The following is a 24725-nucleotide window of genomic DNA, read 5'->3' as shown; positions in this document are numbered from 1 at the left end:
AGTGTTCCATAATTTCTAACTACGAAAATTATTTAAACTGCGACACTTATCATTCAACCTATAAGATATAGAAATTAATAAGAAATAATTATATTTGTGTACTGCGACAGGGCTGTGTAGGGCTGTTCCACCTCTCTCTTCATGTGCCTTCCCTTGTAGCCCACTGGTCTATGTGCCTGATTACCAACTCATGGGTTGTGTATTCAAATCCAGCTGGCGCTGTGACTTTTCTTTTAACAAACATTTCTTTGAAAAAATAGAATAGCAATATTATGGACAATCAATTGACTTTTATATTTCAAAATATCACAACATGATCGAATCTAAGTCATTTTTGATAACAATGAATAGTCACCTTCTTCCCTTCTCACAACGGTCCCTGCTTCTGCTTCCTGCTTCTATTGTGTGTGTGTGGGGGGATCCCTTCAGATCTCCCTTCAGATTTAAAAGGTTATTAATTATATCTTCGGTGTCGCATCTTACCAGTGCAGCTGATCTTTTGCTGCCTGGGCGGGTCAACTATCACAAAGCTTTAGAGAACCTAACATTTCTATTATCAACAAATTGTAAATTTTTATAGAGAAATGGAGGCTGGACAGTATGCGTTACAATCGTTTTTTATTTTTCAAATACGTTTTAGAAAAGTGTAATCTATACCTGCCCAGACTGTATGCCCGCTTCACTGTGGGAAAGCCGCACTGGTCGCCGGCCTTCCTTAACTCTGCCTTGACCACTTTCACTCCTATCCTGCTCTTCCCCACGCACCCCAGCCGGGCGCTCTTCGGCCTCTGCCCGGGACGAATGTATATTTAGATATTTACACCCGGCGCGGCACCGAGGGAGCATCTGCATTTATAACTTAGTTTTTAAAATTAGTCAAGCAATATGAAGCATCTCCTTTTACTTTTAAGTCCCTTAAATACATTGAGCACAGCTTTCTCACCACTTAGATTACTTTTTGATACCATCCTTACACAAAGCAAAAACGTATTTTGTGTATTTACACATGACATACGTATTGTATACATAAAAAAATGAAGAAAAAAAATCAGTAACAGAGCCACACCGGTATTATATGTGTAAAGAACTGTTTAGTTCGCAAAAAAAAAGAGAAATTTGTCATGTTGTGGAAGTTTGTCTGTTTTCTTTTATTTGTATGAGAGGTTAAAGAGAAAAAAGTTTTGGTTTACACTGATACTTATGTATTTTCCGATGACATACAGTACAAGTGGAAAGATTACAGATTTTAATTGTCTTTACGTTTGTTACGTTATATGTTTTAGGAACGTTTCATCTATACAAACACCACAAAACTATTCTCGATTGTATTTCTGAATGTTATGTTACACCTACAGTAGTTCACTGCTTTAAATACATTGAATTAAGAAAGTTAGGTGAAGCACTTTAGATCTTTTTTTCTGAACCAGGTGATCATATTTCTCTATAACAATAATAAAAAACTTTATTTTACATATTACCTTTAAAAGTGGTATCTCAAAGCAATACAGTAGATGTAAACCACAGATTACAAAGTAAATACCCAGACAAACACAAACGCGTTTTTAATAAAATTGTTTTATTAATTCAGCAGAGAGAGAGAGACATCCGGCACAGAGAGACACACACACAGGTTTTCATTGACAACAAGTAATTGTTTTTTTTTACATTCCCCTTGTCTAACAGGAATGTTTTGTTTGTGGACAGACTAATACAGTAATTAATTTCACTAGTAGTAGTTTAAAAATTTTAAAATAGCAAAAACTTCTAATAATACCTTACAAATGTACTGTACTATACTTTAAAATGCTGCAGGCATCCTGTTAAATTGATAAAGTGAGAAAGGTGGGTCTGCGAGAACATGATCACATCCCCAACACAAGTGTTGCCAGATCATTTCAGGGCTACAATGTCTCATGATGGGTTGAGCATCAGCATGACTTCATTCATTCAGCAGTTTAGTGAGGGTCATAAAGATGTATAATGCCTAAAACCAATGCCAAGATAAATTAAAATGTTTCGTCTTAATTTACTACATTAATCACCTTACTACCTACTTCTATTCTGTTAATGAAGATAAGCTCAATGCTTATACTATAAACCCAATAGACAGGGCAGAAACACAAATAATTGACAAATTCACTAAGACGTAGCCTTTACTGTTTAATCTTTTTTGTGACATGTTTTCAGGACATTGTTTAATCTTCCTGTTTGTGCAAGTACTGCACTCAACTAATCAACTGATGTGAATTTTAGATATGCTGTATACACGCTTAGGTGCAATTCTATAAATTGTGTGTAGCATACCATAAATAGTGTGTCTCTAAAATTCTATTGATGTCTGTTCATCTCTTCATCTTCTTCTCAAGATGACTTCTCAAATGACTTAGGAGACTAAGCAAATTGAAAAATGTGTAAACCATTATAATATTTCTGTTTATTATAGTAGAAACTCATTTTAATGGTCTAAGAGAATATAGTATAACAAAGGGATTAACCGATCTTAATACTGGAAAAATGTATATCTATAAGGGAAACAATATCAGACATAAAAAAATAAGAAGCTCTATCTTCATTCCAGTCTTCTGATGTATCACCCCCATTCTTTCCACAATGATCATAATTCATGCTACTCATTGACCTCTAACTTTACTGAGAGTGTCCATTCCTAGTTAGATAACTGAATTTTGTGGCTTTTTGTTCTTTGTAATGAAGCGACATCTGCTGCCCCTAAAGAAACAAAAAAGTTATAACATTAAAATATATATATATTAATGTCAGTTTACACAACAATAAGAAGCATAAGAAGCATAATAACGCAAAATTAAATCTTAAATTTAATTTAAAAATTAAAAAAATTAAAAAAACAAAATAAGTTGGTTTAACTTTTGATACTTACTAACTATTCAAAAATATTTCAAATCAATTGTATATGTATTGGAAAGAATTATGGAAAAAAGGATAAAGGAGCTATATTAAGCAAACTGTATCAATTTTAGTATTTCAGGTGGGTAGCTGCATCAACATGCATAGACTGCAAAGGAACAAGTAATAGGTTTATTCCAGGCTGAAAAAAGAAGAAAGAAAACACAACGTTTTGGCTGTGGAGCCTTCTTCAGGTGTGAACAATTATAATATGTTCTATATTATATTTGAATTAATAAAATTACATACAATATTATATAGTGCAGAGGTACTCTGATCCAACCCCCATCACCTGCAGTAGCAACCTGATTTTCTTTGGAGGTGTCACAATTAATTTTAGCAGAAAAATTTAAAAAAATATTTTAAAAAATATTTATTCCAATAAAATGTGTCCTTAAGGAATGCATAACAGATTACAACCTGTCTGTATCTGTATCACCCCTTCAAGGTGCCTTTGATTAAGATTCATGAACCCTGTCTAAGAGTCCTACTGCATGATACTGGGTAAAATATAAAGTTGAGCTGTAATTTGTCAATAACAGTAGCTGCCATTAACTAAAAAATATATTTCCGTGTCGTTACAGCATGTGAGATTTCTTTTACGAAAAATATATTATTCATCACATCTTTATTAAACCTAGCTTTACTGCTAGCCTGTTAGGTGACTTGGTAAGACTGTACTGCTAAAAAACAGAACAAATATTAAGTCAAGCACAGGCTAGCCATTCTGCTTTACTTGCGTCCTTTTAAAGTAGACTGTGACAGGGTGTCTGCTGGTACTCAGTTGCGAGGTTTGCTAGGAGTTGGTGTCTTCATGTGTAGCAGCTGAGAGCCACCCTATTTAAACTATGCTGTTAAGTTCTATTCAGGAAGCAGAAATGTTCTTGCTGGTAGAAATTCATATAATTGTTACACCTGGTCGGGTCAGCCCTTGGTGTCCTTGGAGACTATTCACATTCGCATTGAGAGCTCAACATTACACACCTGATTCGGCGAGCTGTCCCTACCACCTGTAAACCACCTGCTGCCTGTAAACCTTGATTAGCACTGTCTTTAAGCCCTGCTGCTCAGAGCTCAGTTATTGAGTAGCTTTCAGCCACCCTCTGTTCTGACCTGAGAATTCTGTTTTCCAGTCTAGTTCTGCTTACTGGACGTCTTGTGTGGTCCCACTCGATCTGCTACTTGCAGTATTACTTCTCCACTGCTTCTCCAGTCACCTACCAGCATCGCTCCAAGTGCCTCTGTCTGTTATTCCTGAGTGTCTTTGAAACTTTCTGTCAATCCTCGCCTGGGGAGCTTCGGGTATTTTCATCAGACCAAATCTCTCCAGTTGCATCAACCTCTTTGTATTTTTCAGTAAGCTAGCCTAAACCACGCAAATTAATCACTTTTTTCCTCTAACTGCAGGCGTCTATTTTCATTCTAGCCATGGCGTAACAATTATTATGGATAAAAATAAGCTTTAAGGTAATGTAACATTTTATGTTGGGGTCCCTAGCATAGAAACTAATAATATTGTAACACTGTATTAAGTAGCATTTCATTTTTGTACAAAATCTATAATTTTGTGTAATAATGTGTAATATCTATCTATAATGTGTTATATGCATTATATGCCCACTTTGACCATAATTTCCATATATATTATTTCAGATACTGTATATATAGAAAAAGTGTCAGAACAGATATTCCTAGCTATAAGTGTATAACAGGATAGTATACAGTATATCCCCTTTAACTGCCAAAAATGTTTGATAAATTGCCCAAGCCAGCATACACATGCCATATACTGCGCATTGTATCAACTAGGCTGACATTGGGTTCAAACCTCAAGACCAATAGTAGTAGTAGTATTTTGCCACATATTTAATAATGGATTGTTTAATTTACCTTCCGAGAGCCTCAACTTCCTCAATAGTTTCTGGTAGATCAATGCCTTTTGTTTCAGGTAAAAGCATAACCACAACACTATAGATCAAACACATGACTCCTGTAAAAATTCAGATGGAGAAAGCATTGTCATAGATCTTGCAAAATAAGAATGTATATTAAATATGCCAAATAGAATTGATAAACCGCAGACATGGAAATGCAATCATAATAAACAAAGTCCACTGCTTTTGATTGGAAGATCTGTGATTTAAAAGATCACTTTATATGCTTTTTCATCTCAAAATTGCAACACTAACATCATGTACAGGGAGGTTTTAACCAAATAGGATTTTATTATTATTATTACAACACTGGATTCTATGTTGGAAACATGCAGGCACTTAAATTTTCATGGAAAATATAATGAATTTAAGGGTCAAAATATTCCGAATTTAAAACCAACTATTTTAGTTTAAATTTTAGGTGATATGTATTGACATTTTTTTTACTGTTTATACCAATGGCTGTGAAGAGTAAAAGCAAAAATAACAATAAAAAATAACAGTAAACCTAAAATATTTCAATAATCAAATTCCATAATATGAATGTCATTACTCTATCATGTCATAAATACTTCAAAACATTATTTCCATTCCAAACATAATTCTTTTTCACCATCTTATCTATTATATTAGAAATATAATTTTTATTATTTTCATGCAAATTACAGTTTTCAAATAATAATGAAATTCAAACACAACATATATCCACATCTCTTGTTCTAGTCAAAGCCAGTGAGTCAGAACTGAGTATCACATTATGTGTTACACTTTGATTTAGTACAGTTTATAAACTAAAAAAAAAAGTTAGAAATATCCATAAAGTGTAATGTATATATACAGTACTCACCATACAACAAGAGAGGAAGCTCTAGCCATATGCTTGCTAATCTAAAGAGCAAGAAAGGTGCAACAACTCCTCCCACATCACTGGACGAGGAGCATATTGAGGCTCCAAGGTTTCTTCAAAAGAAAAAAAATATTTTTTGAAAACATATTACAGTGCATTTGCAAAATATTTCTTTAAACCAAGACTGAATTCAAAATGTTGACATTTAAACTGAAAACACTGGGTTAAGAGTCCCTAGAGACAATACCTCTACATACTGTAGGAACAAGTAATAGGTTTATTCCATGCTGAAAAAAAGAAGAAAGAGAACACAACGTTTCGGCCGTGGAGCCTTAAAAGCCTTTTTCCTGTGCAGTATGCTGCTGACTCATTATGCTGCTGCACCCAGGTGAGTACAGTACTAATTCAGGGGCGAATAAAATGGGACTGTTCTTATATAGTATGTGCAAAGCTTCACTTTTCTTTCATTTCAGGTATTATTTTAATTTTTTAAATGAAAAGTGCTAAATAAATACAATTAAATATTGAATTAGTTGACCACATTCACATAATTGTTTAATGTGCCATATTCAACATTCTTTTGTAAATTGCTGGAAGATAAGAAGATTGTGGACTGAGATAGAGAACTTGTTGTCAAAACTATAATCTTTAACCCCTCATTTTGCTTTCTATCTCACATACCTTTATACAGTACCTAGATAATGATTCTTTTTCATTATCCTGCATAACTGAAAGTCAGGCTTTTTTCGACCATTACAACAGCAGGAAAAATCATTATTTATACATCTAAAAAGCTTGACAATAGAAACAAAATTGCCTCTTTTGAAAAGATTTGGACTAATGTATTAGGAGGTTTCCAACTCTGATTCTTAAACTTTCACATTATGTGAGTATACCTAGGTACAAAGGTTCTATATGTGTAGTATATAGTATGTGAAGACGCAGATAACATGAAATTTATACAGTACATCTAGATAATGTTTGATTTAAAAGGTACTAATTACTATCACCTTAAACACTTGGAATGAATTAATATGTGTATTTCTACTTGAAAATATAAGTTCTCGCTCTATTAACTAAGAGATGATAATAATATACCAATAGTACTGTATAATATAACAAAGTAATCAAAAATACAAGATAAACATGCTAATGGTAAACTGTTACCTTAGTGGCGTGGGATACAGTTCAGTGTTTGCAAAGTTTACTGTCTCATATCCTATTGCTATTGCAAGTCTCCCAATTATTACAATTGTTCTTTTGGCCCAGTTAAAATCTGAAAAACAAGACAAAAATATTAATAATTGAATATTGTACATAGAATTATGAAGTAAAAATAATGTTGCTTCTTTGGTACAACTTACTGTATACACATTGAAATTGCAGTCTGTGTACAAAATATGTAACAGAGCTAAGCATCAAGCTGTGTTTATGTCAATGGAGTTGGTTTTAGTACATGCTATGTTTTCAGCCAAATCAATATTAAATTAAAGGAACCCTTGTCTGTCTTATCAGGTTTTCACTTTGTACGTGGCTTAGTGGTGAAAAAAAGAACCTTTATCATAAATTCCCCTCAGTGTTGCAATTGACTTGCTATGTTCTTGTTGCTCTGATCATCAAAAGATGCAGCATGTGTTAAACATTGATAAAAAAGCTGTTCAATATTATTTATGGATGGTTTTTAGTATAGGTTTGCTTTAGTAAAGAGTAATGTGCAACACTCTTAAATAACCTTTAAATCAGCCAATTAATAGTTTTACAAATCTCACAATTACAGAATCTGAGAAATTATAGATTTTTAAAATTATATTTAATAACGTATAAATCATTCAAGTAAATTATAAAAATAAAAAACAAATTAATTATATTTGTAATGCTATTATCAAAAGACAGTAGTATAGGCTACAATAATATAATTTACCATTGATGTCCTCTTGGTATTAGCAAAAAGTAAAACCATATGTTTATTATATTAAACAGTCATCATTGTCCTGAAAGATTCATTTACTGCGCTGGGAAAAGTACAACATTAAACAAACTTACTCATATTCCTTATTAAAACATTTGTTCTATTAAGGAAATTTAGATTTTAATTTTTAAAACAATTTTTGTCATTTATTATCTGTTATTCGCTGTAGAGCTTCAGTTTAAATTTCACAGACCCAATAACTTGATTAAGATCCACCTCACGTAACTTTATTCTTTATTTTTTCTTAGAGAACATTATCTAATTACTAAATGCAGTTATTTGTACAGTATGTTTCATGAACCTTGACACTGGAATTATGCCATTGATAACAAGATAATGATCTGCTAACGAGAAAGGGTCGCTAATTATTATGTCTTTGAATATTTAGCAGATGTGGTGTTTGCTCTGTGTCCAAGAGCCCATATTGATTATAGATTAACTACTATTGTCTTCTATTTTAATGTAAAACAATACTGAATTATTTCTCTGCATTCATTGTCTTCCTGGATTGCTTGAAGTGTTTAATAGAAAACAGTCGGAATTGATGACCCAGTTAAAAAAAATAGTGTCATAAACATTCTTGCATTCTAACAGGAGTACAGTTGTAAATATTTTTTCATACTGTTTAATGGGGCCATGTAAACCCTTTTATTTTGTGGGATCTCTATGACCAAATCATTTCTCACTAAAATGTGTAATTTTTTTTTTTAACTTGACAGTTAAAAAGCTTACCGTTTGGAATAAAGGTGACTGTTAAGCATGCAGCTCCTCCAAAAAAGTTAGAAATTGCAAGCAGAGGACGCCGACCAATTCGGTCTACAGCCAGATAAAATATTAAACCAGTAGGCAGCTCCACAATTGCTGAGATAAAAAAATCAAGAAACCTGTTGCCTCCTGTGATTCCAATACGCATGACTAGACCTTGGAAAACCACAGCACTAGTAAACCTATTACAAGACAATAAAGATCAAACATACTTGATTAGAAATATGTGAAATTAAAATGTTATTAACATTCAATATTGTGAAGACACCGCTATCCTAGACAAAATGGCAGCCTTGCCTGATCTACAGTACATTACCCAGAGACCTTTAGGGAATGAGTTGTTGCCTCAATACATGAATTCCTGCTTAATCCTTAGAAGTCTATCTGACTCCAAACCTTATCAGCTTCAAAGTACAAGCAAAGCTGGATAGTAAGAGAATCAATAAGTCTATCCAGGAACTCGAGTTTTGTTTCATTTATTATTTTCTTTGTGATAACTGGTTTGATTTTCCCTGCAGTTTGTAAACAAACTGCACTGTTTAAATCTTAGGGCTTGTATTAGTGGTGTGTCTGTTGGTCAGGGACATGCCTAAATCAATAATTTTATCATCTTGTGACCTGTAGAAAGTAGTATCAGAAATGGTGGAGGATGAATGCATCCTATGAGCTGTATAGTGAAGTGCAAGGAAAAAAATCTGTCTCTCTCAGAACAAAAGGGATGTTTACCCTACAGTGGTTGAGAAATCTCATAACTTCCTTATTGCTGAAAACAGAAGGCGAGAAGTATCTTCACATGCTGTGTGCATTCCATTCACATTTATTGAAGCAGGCCAGGTTTTCCAGAGTGAATCTTTAAAGGGACAGACTCTTTTTTAAGAACAGCCCTTGACACTATCACAGATCCTGTCCAAGGGATGCACACACCAATTTTGACAACAGAAGAAACTTGCATGCGAGATGGTCCCATTCTGCCCTACCTGCTCGGAGTATAGACCTAGCAGGCAAGCTTGTCATTTTAAGAAGGGAGACCAAAAGCAAAAGATGGAGTCAGCAACAGGAGGGATGAAAGATGGGGAATACATCTTTGTGGAAGTCACTGACAATAATTTTATGAGTTCCTAAAGAGGTGCAGTAAGTCAAAGGAGCGCTGCCAAAAGCACAGATGGATCTGATTATCATTATGCCTGAGATTCAGGAAGTACCAAAAAGATAAGAAAAAAAAAGCACACCGAATCCGATGATAATGTGGAGAGGAGTTAAGTCTCCAGTTTAAAGGAGGAATGAGCACGTATCTGCAGTGCAATCTAGAGAAGGTCAAAATGCAGTTGAAATTGAAATCACCAGCCCCTGGAGGCCTAAAACTATTAAAGCACGGTTTAAAACAATCTACCAGCAAGACATGAAATACAACTAGAAGAGGTGAAGGATGAACTACAGGGCACTAAAGATCCCAAGTTGTGACTGGAAGTTGATTTAGGAGGTAACCTATTCTAGCTCTGCCCAGGAAGTATTATGAGCAGCGTAAGGAGCTAGAGGCATCCAATAAAACAAGTGCATGAGCTGGAGACCATGCTGAGTAGAAGCATAGAATCTCGATGACTACCACAAACAAGAAGCTAAATAGAGATGAGGAGCTAGAAGGCAACCGAAAGATGCAACCAAAGGCCAAGACAAGGTTATTTGACAGATGCACAGGTTCTGTGCCAAGACAAAAATCTTTCACAGGGAGGAAGTGCTGACCACAGCCAAGGAAAGTAAGAAAAAGGCCAAAAGCCTAGAAGATGAGCTAATGCAATTATAGGAGGATACCAACAGAAGCAGCATGAGCATGCAAGCAAGCTGAGTCTAACAAGCAAAAACATTGTGTTTTTGGAAAAGACAGTACTGTTAGATGAGAAGTGGCATCAGGAAGCCAGAATCTCTAAACTGATGGCAGAATTGAAAAACAAGTAGAGCAACATGAAAATGGTCAAAGACAGCCTAGGGAGGCTTTAACAGACCAAGCAAGAAGCTCAGAAAAACAGAGGAGCTGACTTTACTGTAACAGTAGCTGATCATAACACAGGAATAGATAAAGAAACATACAGCAGAAGCAGCTGAGGCTTGAAAAGAGAGGCATCTCCTCCAATTACAGTTTGAGCTACAGGAAATGGGGAACAGACCTGAAGCCTACACTTGAACATTTAGCCCAAGAATGGAAAAGTGTCAAAATAGTCCAGGAAAAAGTTACTAAGATGAGATGAAACTGAGGGGAAAGTCAAGTCCTTTGTAAAGAGCAGCCAGTTAAAGAAGAAGGGCACAGCCCATAGGATAAAGGAACCATTGCTAGTGTGGAAGTTTGGAGAACTTGTATGGAGTATGGAGAAAGATCTGGATCTGGAGTGAGTGGACATGCTACAAAGTTAAGGAGAGAGATGGACCTACCAGTTCTTCCTATTGTAAACAAATAGGAAGAAACAGAGATGTGTGCATTTCTAGACCCTAATTATGATTTATGAGAAAGGGGAAGATCCTGCCTGAAAAATCTCTATTTGTGATGAAGAAGGTTGTTTAATACAGATAAGAAGGGAAGAAACAGAAAGAGAGCAAACAGAGAGCAATGAAAATGAACTCAGCAGTTCTACGACCCACCATGAAGAAGCCTGACAATCAAGAGGACAAAAAAGAAGAGAAAGTAATTTTTTAAATGTGCTCATATTACAGTACAGGTTGAGGCTTAATAGTTCAGACTGTATTACAGTATGCCATTACCCAGCAGCACCCAGGTTTTGTTAGGCATCTACAAAAAAATGCAGTATTTTCAGACAAAGCTACACTCACTCCTCCATTTAATGTTAATGTTATTGAAAGACACTATAGACTCTGCTCTGTGACAAACATTAGTGGAAGAAAAAGTGCAATATCACCTATTCAGTGCTCATGCAAATTTGCAGTATCACACTAAATAAAAATTAATTATTCACAATTGAGGGGAATACAAACAAATTACAATTCCATATAAAAAAGAGTTGTGATGCGATATCATGTATGTACTGTATGTACAGTACAATGGGTACAATGGGTGGGTTTCCTACAGGTGCTCCAATTTCCTCCCCCAGTAAAGACATGGAACGGGCAGTAGGTTAATTGGCTTCTGGGAACACTGGCCTGGTGTGACTTTTTGTGTCCCCTGTGATGAACTGATCGCTCACCCCACAACCACGTATTTGATAAAGTAGTTAAAAAATTGATGGATGACTATTACAGTTTTAAATTCCAATGCATTCAGTAAATTTTAAAATATAAGAAAGATATTGTTAAGAGGCTTGCACTCTTTTTTAGTTGTGGTAAAAAAAAATTAAAAGTTTTAAATTTGGCTATTTTTTTCTTTGCATGTTTCATTTAATTTAACCACAAATATACTAAGTATACAATTAACTAAGTAAATCAAGCTGAAATTATTTACATGCAAATTTTGGAAAATCAAAAAAGGTGGAGAAAAAAAGATGTTGGCTTTTACCCAGTTTAAGGATCATACCGTATAAAAGCACATTTCTTACCAGGCATATATTAAAATGAATGTTTGTTTTCTCATTTGTGGGGTCCTGAATAAATCCATAACTGAAGGTTTATTGACTTGTTCAGGTTTCTCCTCCAAAATCTGTATCTGAAATAGAAATAAACTACAAACTGTTGATTTAGTTCAGGCTGTCTTGCTCATGTGGTTTGAAGAAAGGTACTGTAGGATTCAGTTCTCACAAACACTATACATTTCTGTATAGAGTAGCAGCAGATCTCTCATAGAACCTAAGAAATATGAGCCCTAATGCAGTCAGATAGCCCAGAGCTAGCAAAACATTTTGATTTTTTTATTTAATAGAGATGCATAAGGTGCTTAATTTTAGAGCTGCATGAAAAGAGTATTTCAGATGATTTACTGAGAAGTGTTAATACATTGGTTACTCTGTATACTGTATGTTGGTAGGTTCATCTCAGTTGCACAACCAAGTGAAACTGACTGTCATTAAATGTCATTTGAGCACAAGAAAAAAAATCATCACATCAAATAATCTGAGGCAGTCTGGGCCAAGCAGTGTACAGAAAAATACTGAAAAGTGGTGATTTACCACATGCAGACTAATCAGAAAACAATATGGTACTATCCTGAAGACAATCATATTTTCTACTGTGGATCAATCAGGGGAGGAATCATACGGTCAGGTAAATTATATTATATATTATATTCTAGCTAACCCTTTGATCAGTACTTAAATTAAAGCCCTCTAGGAATCTCTGAATTGAGCAATATTGAGGAATGCAATACAATGGAATTGTATGTGCATTTCTTCTTTTTGTGAGGGTTTTTGTGCATCTTCACAGTCAGCAGAACTCCTGTGATCTTATGATGGCCAGGTGGCACTGAGATGAGACCTCACAAACATTCAAGATGTCATATACTGTACCTCAGTGTGCTTTTCATGAAGTGATTTTCCATTGTACTTTGCAATGTCTTTTGCAATTTTCATGGCTTCTTTAGTTTTTTTTTGTGATAACAGCCAACGAGGAGATTCAGGAATTAACCTTGAAGAAACAATATGAAACTGTAAAATAAAATCTAAGTACTTTTATGGGTGAAACATTTGTTTAAATAAATATATTAGGGTGCATCAAAACAACATTAAATGAGCTTAGGTGGGTAGCTGCATCAACATGCATAGGCTATAAAGGAACAAGTAATACTGTAGGTTTATTCAATGCTGAAAAGAGAAGAAAGAAAACACAACATTTCGGCTGTGGAGCCTTCTTCAGGTGTGAGAAGAACACCTCACACCTAAAGAAGGCTCCACGGCCAAAACATTGTATTTTCTTTCATCTCTTTTCAGCATGGAATAAACCTATTACTTGTTCCTTTGCAACATTAATTGAAATTTACTGATAAATATTTAGTGCTAATCACACAAAAGATTTATATTGAATTCAGGATAAACTTATCCATATAGAACTTTGGGGGTATGCATTGAAGCTGTGAAATGTGATATTTCTAGTAAGTCTCCAGAATAAATAGCCTGTGTCTATTTAAACAGGTGTACCTATAGAATAACGCTTTTTTTAAATCATATTTTGAAATTGCAGCCGATGGTACATTTTTCTGCATTCATAAATCTTTGAACTGTATATTTCTAGTTTGTCATGTTCTGAACAATAGAATTGTTCATTATATTGTCAGAATACAATATAATATTTTTCCATGTATGGCCTCACACACTAGAAAGAGAAAAATATATTAATTTTTATTATTTATATCTTAGGTTTCAAATCACTTTTTAAAAAGTGTAACTTTCATGCAGACTTGAGAGGATGTTGGATCTTCTTATGAATACTAGCCACCAACTTTTGGTTAAATTCATAAAAAGTTATAAGATAGTAAATTCATCTTGGCATATATTGTGATACCAATTAATGTGTCTCAATGGACTGGCTGTGAAACAATCTTGAGTTTTGCAAGGATATGTTGGTAATACTTTATTTAAATTTTGTTGCATAAGAGGTAAAGGGCATTCATTTGACTATAGTTGCTATCCTGGTATGAAGAAGGTGCTAGAAATGATGCTAAAACAAACGTCATGACCTCTTATACACACATTATGTCATTTGTGCATGTCCCTATAAAGTATTATGAACGTGATTATGAAGCCATTATACAGCAACATTTAAATAGCCAAGATAATCAAGAATTTAAAGGCCTAATTAGCTACAGTATATACAGTATATATATTATAATATAAAAACACAGTAATTTAAACAAATGCCTTTTGGATCACAATGGTATCATTTTGTATTGCAGAGTATTGCCTTCTAAATGCCATGTCTCAAAGACATTGGTTTTTACAACATACTGTATATTGCTTTCATCAAAGGTTTGTGTGTAAGAAAATTAAAGCCTTCAGTAAATATGGTTAATACTTAGGGTGACAATTACCAGTAATAGAATAAAAAGAGAAAAATTGGAACTGTCATGGTGAGCTGAAGAGTCTTCCATGACTGAGTAAAATAGGATACTCCAGGAAGAATGGCCATCCCTGTTGAGTACAAACTCCGAGATACAACAGATACAAATTTCCGGTTATTTGATCCAAAAAATTCTATCACTGCAATAAAAGAAAAAGAAAGGTTTATTTAGGTTGTTTGTGCTGCTAAGATTCAGCTTAAAGTCCAGAGCACATATTCTGAATTACAAATGGGCTTTTGCTGATTGGCATTTAGTATAGGAATTCCCAAAAGTAGTCTTTTGGGTCCCCAGCTCTGGGAATATCTGTAGAAATATTTTGGAACTTTATAACAAGAAGTAGGAACTTTAAATCTTAGAGTACAAAATTGTTGCAGATTTCCTGTAGGAATTTACACTATATTTGGTAAACTGAAGTTTTTAATTTCTTTCTGCAATTAGTCCTTTTGATGTATCGTTGCATGGATATTGAGAAACAAAATTCTAATTACACTGTTCCACATTTGCTGAGGAATTACCTTTTTCAAAGCAAAATATAGGTAAATATAGTGATTAGAGCTCTAGACTCAAAACTGAAAGGTTGTGGGTTTTATTTTATTATATTATAATTACAATTACAATATATAAGTGTAGCCTTTAATGCAGGAAGATAAGTCAGGGAAGACAGACAGCCAATGATAAGTCTCACCTAAACAAATCTGAACTAGAAGATAAAAACAAAAAAATGTAATTAACATACCATAGAACCCAGTGACGCACTGTTTCAGGGCTGCCTGCTGGTGTTTTTTTAAATAAACAGGGCTTTGCAAGCTAGGGGTTGTTACGTGGCAGAAGGAACTGTATCAATTCCACTGTGGCATGCAGAGGCTTGCTACAATCTGTTTGTCTGACTGCAAAGATCCTGCAGATTTGACTCAATAATTGAGACTTAGGCACACTGCATCTTATTTTTTTATCTCTGGACTTTTCCTTTCATTCAATTAGTTAATTACCACATCAAAAAATAAACATAATCAAACAGTTCACTTAGAAATTGCCAGGGAAACAGAAACTCCCTAATCTACTTGTGCATTCAACATTCCTAATATGATTAAGGTGTATAATTTTGGTTATTTATTTGATGGTATGCTTACCAAGCACATATGAAGCCGTCCATGCTCCCTTTGCAAAAAAACCCTGGAACACGCGTAATACCAATAGCATTGCATAGTTTGAGGAAAATGCAATGCTCACTCCAGAGACACCTAACCCAAACATGGAGATAAGAAAACACAGTTTTCGCCCAAATCTGAAATAGAAAAGATGTGTAGAAGATATTTCAACACATCCATTTTAGATCAATATTGACTAAAAATTTTACTGTACCACAACTATTGTTAAAAGACATCATCTACATTAAAGATAAAGGGTCTGATGTACTGGACAATTGTGCTTGTTTTACAAGGTGCAAATGAGTTTGTAATACAAGGTCAGGAATTAAACAAGGTCTTGACCACAACTCTCCTCAAATAACAATTTTAGTTTTCCTTTAGGAAATTAAAGCAATAAAATGTAAAATCTTCAGCTTCTCCTCAGCCTTTGTTCAGAAATGGGAAATATACATATTACATGAATTTAAAGGTGATTTATATTATCAATTAACACAATATTTGGCCAGCATGATGTCACGAAGGACCCTATGCGGACAACACAATCTGGGGAGGAGTGAGGAAAACATGAGGAAAAAAGCATGTGAAGGGGCTGGAAGGAAATCAGGGGACATGTCCATGGTGCGCTGGTGTCTGAGGCAAACAGTCCAAGGGAGTCCAAGGCAAATCCATGGGTGAAGCAAAAGTCGAAGACCGGGTTATCCATCCTGACAGACAAACAGAGTTAAAAGCCGGAGCGAGATCCGGCAGAGGGTCAAGGGAATAAAAGGGGTAACGGGACCAGAAACTCCCTAGTCCCGGACTCAAAAGGTCAGGACGCTATGATGAAGCCTGTGGCGTCAAGTCGCTCCTGGAATCGCAGATAGGAGGGCTTCCGGGTGTCCATCTTCCAAAGCTGAGCCCAGATTGGCAGGAACGCCTGGCCTTTATGGCACGTGGGACTGGAACTGGAGGCAGGTGCGGGAGATGAGTATAAAACAAGGAATAATTTTGTGGAGGTTGTATGTTCTAGCCCTGCTCGTGTGGGTTTCCTCCAGGTGTTCTGGTTTTCTCCCAAAGGCATACTGGTTGGTTAATTCTCTTCTGGGAAAGCTGGGCCTGTTGTGAGTTTGTGTCTTTGTCTGCCCTGTCTAAGTTTGGCCTTTTCCTTGCAGTGGCCTAAGCTTTGAATTAAGGCGTTTTCAAAGGTCACCTGATCAGACCTCGTTGGGTAAAAGTGCACCTAATGAGATTTCATGTGATTGGCAAGTTGCAGCGCCTCACTGCATAAGCTGTATTGCTGGTCAGAGGACTTTAAACAAATTGATAACTTTTTGTGAAAGTACATAAGCTATAACTATAGTATTCTCATTCCAGAAAATGTTGTGTTTCTTTTTTTCATCAGTACATACAGTATATACTGTATATAACTATTGATTCATCTGCCCTTTTGCTTAAACATTTAATGTTTCTCAAATTCAAGACCCTAGAGCTGTGGGCCAGTAGCTCTACCCAAAACACTTTCATTCTACTAACATTTTCTGAAATCATAAATTAAATAAAGAATTAAAATCATAAAGAATTAAAATCTATTTTTAGTGTTCTGGCCCCAGTTCTTTTGGGGCAGATTATCCAACTAATTTTTTTTCATTTTTCAGCACTTCGATTAGATCCTAATGAATGTTATAATGCCACAATATACTGTATAATGTATACTGCATATTTTTAGATTATTTGGTGTGATTCACCTAGAGTACTTGAGGGAATGGCAACCTAACCAAGAGGACAGGCTTCCAAACCCCTTCTTATTTACCATCATCTGTCATTGCGTCTGTCATTCCCTGTAACAAAATACTTACCTATCTGCGATATAGCCTGTGACCAAAGCTCCAAGGAAAAATCCCCCTGTTAGAAAAGCTTGGTTCAGATCAGCTTTCCAAGAATCTGCACACACCAATGAGAACTGGAACACAGAGAAATAAACAAAATTATGGTAATTACCTACTGTAATATAGTTATGTATAAATTTGGTAGTAGGGTGATTGCCTAGGGTTTTGTCAGTATTTATGTGCTAAATACCATTTTTTGCAAAAAGGAATTGAATATTTGTTAAGTCATTGTAAGACACCATCACCAGGAATTGAAATTAATTCAAAGACTTTGCAAAATATTTGTTACTCCTTTGAGGCAAAAGGCATGTGAAAATGTAGCAACAATAACTAATCTTATTCATTAAAAATGAACTGAAACTTAATTTCCAGTTGTCATTAGAAGTCACCTTTGATTATATAATTATCAGTCTATTTTTCAAGCGTTAGAGAGGGGACCCTGGATAGAGAATTAAGACCAATTTACTATAGGAGTGTTTTTTTAAATGCCGTTTTTTTGCCATAAGAACTCTGATGTTGGTTGCCTACATTATCTAAAACATGAAAACAATGTATCACCATAAACTCCTAGTCTTGATTGCTCTGTATATTATTTATAATGTGGACAGACATGTCTTTACACAGAATTTGTTTCATTTCCCACTTTTCTCTCAAACTCAATAAATGGATAAAACGTCTAATACTAGATGAAAGAGAGGAAGGAGCAGTCTGAAGTTCCTGAGGCCTTACTTACTGTACAAACTACAGCCCTTGGTAGTACATACCAAACCATCAGTCTAAAAATGCATGGAGGATGTAACAAATGTATTATTTTCTTAAAATAATCCAGTTTTAGTGCTTACAAAAAAGAAACAAAAACTTCAAACATAAAATAATGTAAATGGAAAAAATGATTAAATATCTGCAGAGTTTGCCTATTCCATCTGTCCAGAATAAATTATCTGCCTTACAGAATTATACATGATACAGCTATTATACAGATGAAAATATAAAAAGGCTATACTGTTTCTTTGTTTATAAACAGCCTCCTTTTTCAGGTCTAAAAGCAGATTTAAATTCCCCTATAGCTTCTTCTGATTGTTTTATTGCTAATTCTAAAGAAGTCCATTGGGTTGTGTTTGTCACTGAAGCCTATGAAGATTTTGAGGACTTGAATCATGCCAGCTCTTTTCTTTTCTAAGAGCCCAATGAAAGACACCTGCTAATTGTGTTGACAAAATATTTGTGATGAAAATAAAAAAAACAAATGTTTATAGCATTTAAATAAAAATGCATTGTTCCTAATGCATGATTAACATTTTTTACTTTGTTAATACTGAATGTAAGAATGCAGTGTTTAATTGGAAATTTTAAATAAAAGTCAATAAAATTGATGCAATTTCATTCTAAGCTTTGAATAGATGTGTGAGTAACATGTTGCTTTCACATTGAAAACATGTGGTATGCTGACTATGAAAAAGTTTCCTTTGATTTTTGCAAACTAAATTAAATTATCAATTAATTTTAAACACATTAAAATACTATGTTCATCTCACAAAGATTGTAAAGATATAAATGTTATATTTTTCAGAGTAAACATATTTGAGAAACAGAGCTTGACATACATTTGTACACTAAATGACCCAATTACAACTTTAAGTTTAGCATTCGAAGACCAGCATCTATGCTTCTGTAGCATAGATTGGCAGTCTATTACAGTATGTATATGAAATATGCAACAGGTTTCCACATGCATTAAATTAAATATTTCTGGCTTTTTTATTGAAACTGAAATGTTTCTAATTGTATCCTGAAAAGATCTAATTGTTAATCTTCATGCTCTCAGGATGATCCTTCTTGCAATGTACCAAAACAATAACACTGTAAATTCTACAAATATACTTGTCTACTTTATTGATGATTGTTGGCTTCATAACATCTAAAGATCATCTAGAATTTTCTCATCATACCGGGACCTCAATATGGAGTGCTGATGCAAGCTCTACTCCTCTTCAGTCTTCAGTAGGAACTCATGTGTTCTGACATCTTCAGACTATTCCCTCCCCAGTTCCAAATGAAAACTCCATATGTACAACTTTAAGAATGGATCAGGCCTGCTAATACTAAGGAAGATAATTAGTTAGCTGTCAATCATTGAGTGATTGAAGATTCAGGCTTTGACTCTGAATTGCTCTTACGCCAAAGCTGTGCCATAGAATAAAAAACTTGCATGCCTGAGCTCACATGTCTCAAATTATACCTACTGTTTGACTCGTGTATTAAGGTTTATTTATTTATTTATTTATTTATTTATTTATTTATTTATTTATTTCCTGCCTCTTCCTATTTTGTAACAATAGATTCTCAGAAATAAAATAATAATTCCCACATAACATTTATCATTAAACAAATGTTAGACACTGAGCACCGTATCTTATGGTCCTGTATCTTGCTCTGTTCATTTTAATTGTAGTCATTTTTCACATTTGTGATGAAATACACTGAAAGGACATCTACTTTGAACTTGAAAGGTGGCTTCTTTCATATTCTTACAAGCTTTTGTGTAAAGAATTGTTTCCTGTTCTCAGTTTCAGTTTTAAATGCACACAGTTGCTGTTTGTGTTCTCTGGTCTATGTTTCACTGCTGATTCTGACTTCCCTATTATAAGTTATGTATTTTACAGTATCATTAAATTCTTGGGCATATGTTGATGTTTTATTACATGTGTTGACAGTCTTATAACAATAACTAGAAAGGCCAGTTTCTAAAAGATGTATTTCACCAGGCCAAAGCTACACTGGAGTGGTTTAGAGTGAATGTCCTTGAGTAGCCCAACAAATCTCCTGACTTTTAAAAAAAATATGTTACTTGAAAATATAAGACTTGAAGATCTGGCATAGTTGCAGTGATTTGTATTACTGCCTCGCAGCACATGGGTCCTGGGTTCAACTCCAGAAATGAGGGTTTACCTGCATGGAGTTTGTATTTTCTCCCCAGGTTTCCTCCCACACTCCAAAAACATACTTGTAGCTTAATTAGCTTCTATGAAAACAGGTCCTAGTGTGTGAGTATGTGTGTGTCTGGCTTGTGTCAGTCTCTGGCTCCTCTGCAACCCTAAATTGGAAAAAGCAGATAGAAAATGGATGGATGGACTTGAAGATTACTGTTAATCAGTGGCTCCCAACCACTGTGACAGAACTTAAGAAAGTCAGCAAAGAAAAATGGGCAAATATTTCACCACCTGGTGTGTAAAATTTGTAGACACCCAAAAATAATTTAATAATTTTTTAAACCAAAAGTATTTTAATGTCACAGGCAAAACAGCCCTGATCCAAAATGTCAGCACCAATTGGGGGAAAGGCTTCTCATTCCTTTCACCACTTCAGATAAGCAGCTCTTCGATCTCTATCTCTCTACACCCCACAATAAAGAACCAGCTCCACGGAGACACCATGATACAGTATCTGCTCTTTTCTTCTGGTTCCTTCCCCAGAGCTCTGCACAACCTAGCCACCAAGGCCTCTTCCTGTTCCCCCACTTCTCTTGTGCTCCTTTTCTCAATCCCTGCTTCATCCACTCTCTTCCTTCTCTCCACACTTCTGCCATGTTACAACATATAGTACCTCTGGTATTTTGTCTTTTCTTCTTCTCTGATCCTGCTTACTGAGTTTGCTTGAGTACTCATGCCCTAGTCACAACTAAAAGGTTCCATTCTCACAGCCCTTCTCCCCTTCACCCTTCCCCAGGCTCTTATTTCCTTGATGCGCAGCCTGTCAAGTATAATGATCTCCTACTGACCCTCAAAGACCAATTCTTTGGTGTTTATTATTGGGGCTTTCACCTGGAATCCATGGCAAATAGACTGGAAAGGTCATGATGCTTACATTAATTTCTTCAAGTTCAGTTCTTGGTTATTAGCCCTCTCTATTATGATTACTCTTTTCATTTTTCTCTTCACTACCCATTCCAACAGTGCCTCCACATTTGGCTAACCAAAGACAAACCTGGTGCTAATAAATTTAAGATGACTCTTTCTGGGACTGCTCAGCATCTTCCACAGCCGATCACAGATTCCCAGTCTATTTCAATCTAACCCTAGCTGACTGGTGTTCCTCCAAAACTACTTCACATACTGAATATCAGAACTGACTCCATCAGGTTATGATTTGGTTGCCATTTCCTCAACCAGAGTTACGCCACATAGATTTTAAGTACACTATCCTTATAACCTTCAAATTAAATAGAGTTTGACCAAACTACAGAATGGTTGGAGAAAGTTCTAATGTTATTACTAGATAGATTGCTTTGTATCATAGAATACTTTATCATAATCATTCTAGTGTAAGAAAATGAATTAAAATGTTCATATTACAGCACAGTATTTCAATACTTACTATGGGAATAATAATAGTTGTTATTGGAAGTGAATGCAGTCATTAAACCTTAAATGTTAAAATACGTTATTTAGAAACTCAGCAGAAGGGTAACAACTGCATAAATGTGACTTCAATTTGCATGGAATAGTAGTATTATTATTAATAGTTAATTTGCACATCCATTTTCTAACTGTTTCATTCAATTCATGGTCATGGCAGAGCCAGAGCCCATCACAGTAAGTAACATGCACAAGATGGACATCAGACATCAGTCCATCAAAAGACAAACAGACATACTTCACACACTCACGCCACAGTTTTACCATAAGCCAGTTAAGCAACAAGTATGTCTTTGTACTGTGGGAGAAAACCATAGCACCTGACGAAAACCAATTGGATCAGGGTCAGAACATACAGCACAAACTTCACTAGAATAGTACACCAGCACCCAGAAACTAAACCGGCAGTACGAGATAGCAATGCTAATCATTGCACCACCATGCTGCTCCATCTGTATACTGTTTCAAAATTTTACTTTACTTTACTTTATGTTAAAATTGTATATTTTCTACATACTGTAAAAATAAAATCAGTAGTCACTTGATCGGGTACATTTCATTGGATAAAAGAAAATTGGAATAGATGTAACTGACATTTTTAGAAGTTGGGACCAGAGCCTGCTGTTTTCCATGTGTTTAATGTTTCCACCATAAAATAAAATATGTGATGCTTTTATCCAAAGAACTCTAAGTTTGTATGAATTTATAAAAAAAAGAGCACTTAATCAAGCTAGATTTTAAACCCATTAAAATTTCAGGTATGATTTTAGACCTGATCTACACTGTTACTTATTAGATTTGTTGTTTTTGTTCATTTATAGTGCAGAAGGACATGTTACATTTGATATTTCGTGCTTGTTTGATGTTTAACCATCAAACATTATACATACTACAAATTTATGCACCTCACACCTGAGAGGATAAAAATCTATTTCATGGCATATACAGTATTATATAACTGCAAGTACAAAATATATATAACAGTAATTTATGCTAAAACCCCACTAACATGGAGACATTGATGAACGTGATGTAAAGCATTAAATCAGATGAACACAATTATTTTGCTTCTAGTATGACATTAACTATGAAAGATTAAATATTGTGGATACGATTAAACATTTAACATCCAATAACCATCCATCCATTTTCAAACCACTTTCTTTGATATGAAGCGGGATACAATCTGGACAGAACACCAGTCCATCCCAGGCCACAAACACACACACAGACACATACACTCACATCTGGGCCAATTTTTCCAAAAGGAAATTTAAAGACAAACAAGTTGAGACATATTAATATGTCTTTGGACTGTGTGGGGAAACCAGACACCTGGCCGGAACCCAGGCAAAAACAGGGAGACCTCCACACAGCTAGCAACCTTGTAATTGAACATCAAGTGATGTGAGGCTGCAATACTAATTACTGTGGCACTGCACTGCCTTAATAACCAATATGCTTTGCTTAAACTGTAAAAATCATTGTGAGGCATTTAGTTGCTTCACGCAGGTGCGGAAATGAACCTATACACTCCCTTAATAGAATATTTAATGATTTTGTGTTGAAAAAAGTATTTAAAATCTAAAGAAATCTTAGGAGTTATTATACTTTTGTAGATCTTACATATTTTGTGCTTACATCACTGCTTAACCTCCCTGAAAGACACTTAGGCTTCTAATAACAATTCCCTAATGTCACAATACCTTCTCTATATATCAGAGCTCCTACCTCAGTCACAACTGTAGTATATGATCTGTCAAACTCCCAGTCCCTGTCGCATGTAGTGATGAGAATTTGCTGTGAGTAGTTAGCAGAGGACAGTGCGAGAGGTCTTTGGCAGGTGAGATCAGTGCTGTTCCAGTCCACATTGAACCTCTCACACTGTCTGAAGGTCCCCTTGTCAGTTCGTGGGACTGTGTAGTTTTTCAGATCCTCATAGGACCAACCACACTTTTCTTTCAGTTCTTGCACTTCAGGATTCTGACACCAGTGTTCTGGAGTGTATCCATAGAAAACAATCCCAACAAGTACAAAAGCAAAGAGAGTCACTGGAAGGCACCCTAAAAGGGAAATCCTTTTCTGATATGGCCCAAAATCTCCTATGCTCACTAACAATTCATCAAATGTGGGCATTGTGTCCTGTCCTGCAGAGATCAGCGTTCTACTGTGAAGCTTATAGTGAAAGACAGTGAGAGAGAGCTATACTGCTGATGAAGATTGTCAGTGTCTGTGAGCTTCCTGGCAGCATTGCTGAAAGGGGAGGGGATTCCTGTGGGGCAAAGTTCTTGTTATTCCTCCTCATAAGAGGAGTTCCAGCCTTCTGCAAAAGGACAAGGAAGTATTTTCTGGAATTAGTCAAACTAATGTAAGTAATATGCAAAATAGCTAACTTTATAATGGAGTAGGGAGTGCTCATCTGTGGTCTGTGTGGGTCCTAATGCCTCAGTATAGTGATAGGGACATTATACTGTAAAAAATGCTCTGTCCTTCAGGATATGACATAAAACCAAGGTACTGACTCTCTGTGGTTGTTAAAAATCCCAGGGCATTTCTCGAAAAGAGTAGGTGTTACCCTGGTGCCTTGGCCAAATTTCCCACTGGCCTTTACTAGTCATGGCCTCCCAATAGTCCCTATCTGTGATTTGGTTTTATTACTCTGTTCTCCTCCCCACTGATAGCTGACGTGTGGTGAGTGTTCTGGGGCACATTGGTTGCTGTTGTACCATCCGGGTGGAAGGAAGTCCCCATTACCAGTTCCAGATAGGTACTATATAAGCGTAGGAATTATTATTATTATATTAAGAATATAAAGTATAAAGGGAATGTCATCAACAAAACTACAAACTCTCTGTGATAGAATTCCACTGT

At 35.3% G+C, this 24725-nt stretch overlaps 1 protein-coding gene across 1 annotated transcript; it reads right to left on the bottom strand.

Moving 5' to 3' along the window:
* Positions 1-1557: 1557 nt before the first annotated feature.
* Positions 1558-24178, bottom strand: slc22a3 (solute carrier family 22 member 3). Its single transcript, XM_006625726.3, has 11 exons — positions 23586-24178; positions 17410-17513; positions 15557-15711; positions 14397-14565; positions 12880-12997; positions 11977-12083; positions 8405-8619; positions 6871-6979; positions 5704-5816; positions 4813-4912; positions 1558-2727 (listed from the first exon to the last, which is right to left on the bottom strand). The coding sequence occupies exons 1-11, from the start codon at positions 23988-23990 to the stop codon at positions 2670-2672; spliced, it is 1653 nt and encodes a 550-aa protein (XP_006625789.2). The 5' UTR covers positions 23991-24178; the 3' UTR covers positions 1558-2669.
* Between the last annotated feature and the right edge of the window lie 547 nt (positions 24179-24725).

The sequence above is a fragment of the Lepisosteus oculatus genome, chromosome 2 (genome assembly GCF_040954835.1).
Source record: "Lepisosteus oculatus isolate fLepOcu1 chromosome 2, fLepOcu1.hap2, whole genome shotgun sequence".
In the NCBI taxonomy this organism is placed as follows: domain Eukaryota; kingdom Metazoa; phylum Chordata; class Actinopteri; order Semionotiformes; family Lepisosteidae; genus Lepisosteus; species Lepisosteus oculatus.
Note: the sequence above shows the minus strand (reverse complement) of the source record. Positions and strands in the feature narration are given on the sequence as shown.